Source organism: Sinocyclocheilus rhinocerous, unplaced genomic scaffold, assembly GCF_001515625.1.
Source record: "Sinocyclocheilus rhinocerous isolate Xijiao unplaced genomic scaffold, SAMN03320098_v1.1 scaffold1, whole genome shotgun sequence".
Classification (NCBI taxonomy): Eukaryota; Metazoa; Chordata; class Actinopteri; order Cypriniformes; family Cyprinidae; genus Sinocyclocheilus; species Sinocyclocheilus rhinocerous.
In genome coordinates, this window is record NW_015638974.1 from 1,422,907 (window position 1) to 1,426,853 (window position 3,947).

The window sequence follows — 3,947 nt, forward strand, 5'->3', positions numbered from 1 at the left end:
CATTTGGCAGAGCGAACTCTCACAGACATACTCACACGCGCAGGCTGTCTGACATTTGGGCGTGTTTGCAGACGGACGTGTGTCTGTTTGCATGGAAAGACATAAAAATCAATAGGTCGTAATTACACTGTTTGTGCTGGCGCTCTTCTCAGATGTGCATAATTAATTGGTACCGTGCTCGTTTGATTGGTGCCGGTACAGAAACTGGGTCAGTATAGAAAGAGACTGACTGTTAAAGTCTTCCGGCCGGTTTCCCAGACAGAGATTAAGTCTAGTCCAAAAGGATTTTCAACAGAGAATCACAATCCACAGTACAATTTACTCCATGACAATCCTTCCCTGAAAAACTGCCCAGAGGAGTCATGACCGTTCCTCGTCCTGTTGAAAGTGTCACTCTATAATTGAAAAATCAAATTAAAAGGCAAAAAAAAAAAAAGAAGCAGAAACACACCTTTCCCTTGTGAAATATTGTAAATATTAATTCAGTCATTTTATTTGTTGGCAAACAACTTTCACTGTTACAACAAATATTAGTTATGAGTTCATTCAGTTTAGAATGCATATGAAAAGAATAAATAATAATTTCATAGATATTGTAATAATAATAATATTGATGATAATAGCAATAAAAAAGGTCTCAGTGCCGATCCAATTCTTTTCCCGACGCTCTCTAAGATCCTACGTTTCTGATCTGTTGGAAAATAAAAAAATTTAAAAACAAGACTGAATCACAGGAATAAATATGCAGTCGATTTTCTCAGGGTGGGTTAACAAGGGATAGATGTGCAAGCTACAGGGAGTCTCAGTTTGAGAACAAGTAAACAGTAGTTTCAGAAACTGACCTTTACAAGGTTGTTTCCATCTTCCAAACCACTCCATTAAAGTCCTATCCTTCTAGTCTGTTCTTTACATGGTTATTTTATGTGGTTACATATGATTCGTAATGATGATTCACACTTTTATTTGCTCGGACTTGTTCCAATTCACATCCCGCTAGCCTTTCTTACCGTTCTTGATTGAGCTCTTAAGTTAAAAACACAACTCGATATTTGAAATCGTCACAATAATACACCATCTTTTAGCCTGAGAGAACAATTTTAGCTGTGTCAACATGTATGACTGGAATTTCAATAAACTGGAATTCTTCAACCTGCATCCAAAGTATGCGCCCTAGAATTCAAAATCGCGGTAGAATTCATGGAACGACGACGTTCCAGCATCATTGGGATCCCATCTGTAATAGCTGTCAATCACACAACAGTCATTTCTCCAGAGTCTCTTGGTTATCATCGACACAGTGAGAATGACGAAGTGTTGCATTTGGAAAAGAAAAAAAAAAAGGAGGCGGCCATGGTCATCCTTCCAAACGAGAGTGTGTATGCGTGTGTATGTAGATATGTGTGCGTGTGTGTGCTGTGCGTTATAAGGGATAGTATTTTTGAGGACCAACACAGCATTGTGGGATTGGTCTAGTCTACAAAAACACATACAAGGGGCAAAATAGGTCAAAAAACATGAAACGCATAGGATCATATGCAATATCGGGAATCTGTACATTTTACATGGAAAACAGTTCCATTTCTTTGTAATTAGTGAAGATTACCTTTCCCGTAACTGAGATTATTACAGAAAAATAAACGCAAGAAAACAAGATGCGTCCTCAGTCTTTAAGAACAGATGCGCCTTTTGTGATTTCACGCTCGAAAACGAGATTGGTGCTAAACGAGAAGGAATGTGTGCAGCAGAGAATCATAGAGAAGTCTAGAGAGTTGTGGGTAATGCAGTTCAGTACGACGGTCGGTGGTCTCATTATCATACACGGTCGTCATAAACGGCAGCTAGTTTTCCACAGTCTCTTTACACGCTCGCCACAATCCGTGGTGAGTTCGGAGGAGAATCGGACAGCCATTGGATGAAGGTTTTCATCGAGGATGGCTATGCAAATGGAGCAAAAGTTCATCCACATCTCCAAATTGACAATCCGCAAGAGTTTTACTCAGCAGATTGATGAGAAAAAAGTCCACAAGATCTGCCTACACGCGGTAGTCCTTGTTCTAGCGTAGGAATGGGTTACTAGTTCTGGTTACTGGTTCTAACTGGAGCAGGATTTTGGTGACAGGATACTTGTATGTACTGGAATCGGGGGTCTATCTGGAATCAGTCTCTCTATCAGTGCAGTAGGTAGTGTATCCCATGCCTTATGCATTGTGTCACACACACACGCGCGCGCACTGAATGGGAATGTGTGTGTGCGTGTCGGTGTCTATAGACTGGTGACCAGCTGTGAGGGGTCCGGTGGCTGTTCTTCAGGCGACGAGTCTTCTTTCTCAGGCGGGGCGATGAACCCGTCACTGCCGCCGCGTCCCATCTGATAGTAGCTCTCTAGTTCATGTATGTGGGTCCTGGAGCCCAGGTTCGGCATGCTTTTGTAGTACACGTCGTCCGTCTCCATGATGACCTCTTTGCCGTTGGCCAGGTGCAATTCGCTGCCCTCTTCCTCTTCATTGTCGTCATCCTCATCGTCTTCGTCCTCATGGAGACCGTTGATGAGGTCATCGGTGCCATGCGGGAGGTCGGTGAGCGTGGGCATGCTGGTATAGAGTGAGTCTCTGAGGGGGGAGTGTGTGTGCGCGCGGGGAGTGTGCGTGTGCGACGAGTGCGTGTCGTTGGGGAGCAGCGGGAAGAAGCTCTCACTGTTCTCCTGCGGTAGGCGCCGGTGGGCCGAAAACGTGTGCATGGGGGCGTGGTTTTCCAGAGGGGGCAGTCTGGGTGGGAGGAGCGGCGCTTGTGACTCCTCCCTAATGAGCTCCAGACTTAACCCGCCGCCACCGTCGTCGTGTCGGTGAAACGCTCCGGGGTTGTCGAGCACCATGACGTCGTCTTTGGCGATGGATGATGACCCCGCGACCCCTCCGTTGGCCAGGTGGTTGTTGAGTTTATTAGTCAGGGTCCCCTGGTGGGCTTTTCCCTGTCGCTCCTGAGTGTTGAGGTACGACGGAGTGTAGTTTGCCGTCAGCTCTTTCAAGATCTTTTTCTCTAGCGTAGTTGGTGGCTCGTTGCCACGAGAGCTGTAGGTGAGGTAATCGCCTGCTGCCACGCCGTAGCTGTTGCCGTGGTTACCGTTAAGCGGCAGCGTATCCATGACGCTGGAGTCCCGCACGTTGTTGAGAATGCCTTCTGAAACACAGGAAATGGTACCAAAATAAACCTCATTTAACACTTATATACACAGTATTTAAAATTGATGGTAATATGAATCAGTTCATAAATGCGAAAGATGATATCAAATAGGATATGAACTTTTATCAAAAAGAATGCAGGAGGGATGCAGATTTAATGGGGAGGGAGAAGAGGAGGGAATGGGAGGGATGAGGAACAGGAAAAGATTAAAGAAGAGAGAAGCAGAGGAGAATATATTATAAACGTGGAGCTGTTGTGAAAGTAAATTAATCATACTTGAATCTCTGTAGGAGGCTGCAGTGAAAGGAAAGAGCGAGAGAGAGAATGATTACATACATAAATACTTATGGAACATGTCCACAGAGAGAAAGAGAGAAGTATTATATTCAGCTCAGACTGTGTCAGGCATTAGTGACTGACTGCTAACCTGCTGAGTTTAGGACAGATGCTAGGTTGAAATGTTCTAATAGCACCACATTATTAAACAGAACAGATGGACATAGAAACAACATAAACAATCTCATTAAACAGACACAGGAAGTATGTATGCAGGATATCACGGCAAACTCTGGATTGTATTTTGTGTGTGTGTGTGTGTGTGTGTGTTTGTGTGTGTGTGTGTGTGTGTACCATTAGGAATTTTACATTTCCCAAGGTAACAAACAGGATGCAGCATAGTCCTCTGAATCTGAATTTAAGGAAGTTGAACTAAAATAGAATGGATATCAAAGAAACCCACCACGGTGTAAAAAAAAAAAAAAAAAAAA

General features: G+C 43.8%; 1 protein-coding gene across 1 annotated transcript in view; it reads right to left on the bottom strand.

Moving 5' to 3' along the window:
* Positions 1-462: 462 nt before the first annotated feature.
* Positions 463-3,947, bottom strand: part of LOC107750472 (adhesion G protein-coupled receptor L3-like) — a 74,619-nt gene continuing 71,134 nt past the window's right edge. The window contains exons 19-21 of the mRNA XM_016565839.1: positions 3,608-3,643; positions 3,457-3,474; positions 463-3,177 (exon numbers count right to left, since the gene is read on the bottom strand). Coding sequence (XP_016421325.1) covers positions 2,264-3,177; positions 3,457-3,474; positions 3,608-3,643 — 968 coding nt within the window. The 3' untranslated portion in view covers positions 463-2,263. The remainder of the gene's footprint in view (positions 3,178-3,456; positions 3,475-3,607; positions 3,644-3,947) is intronic.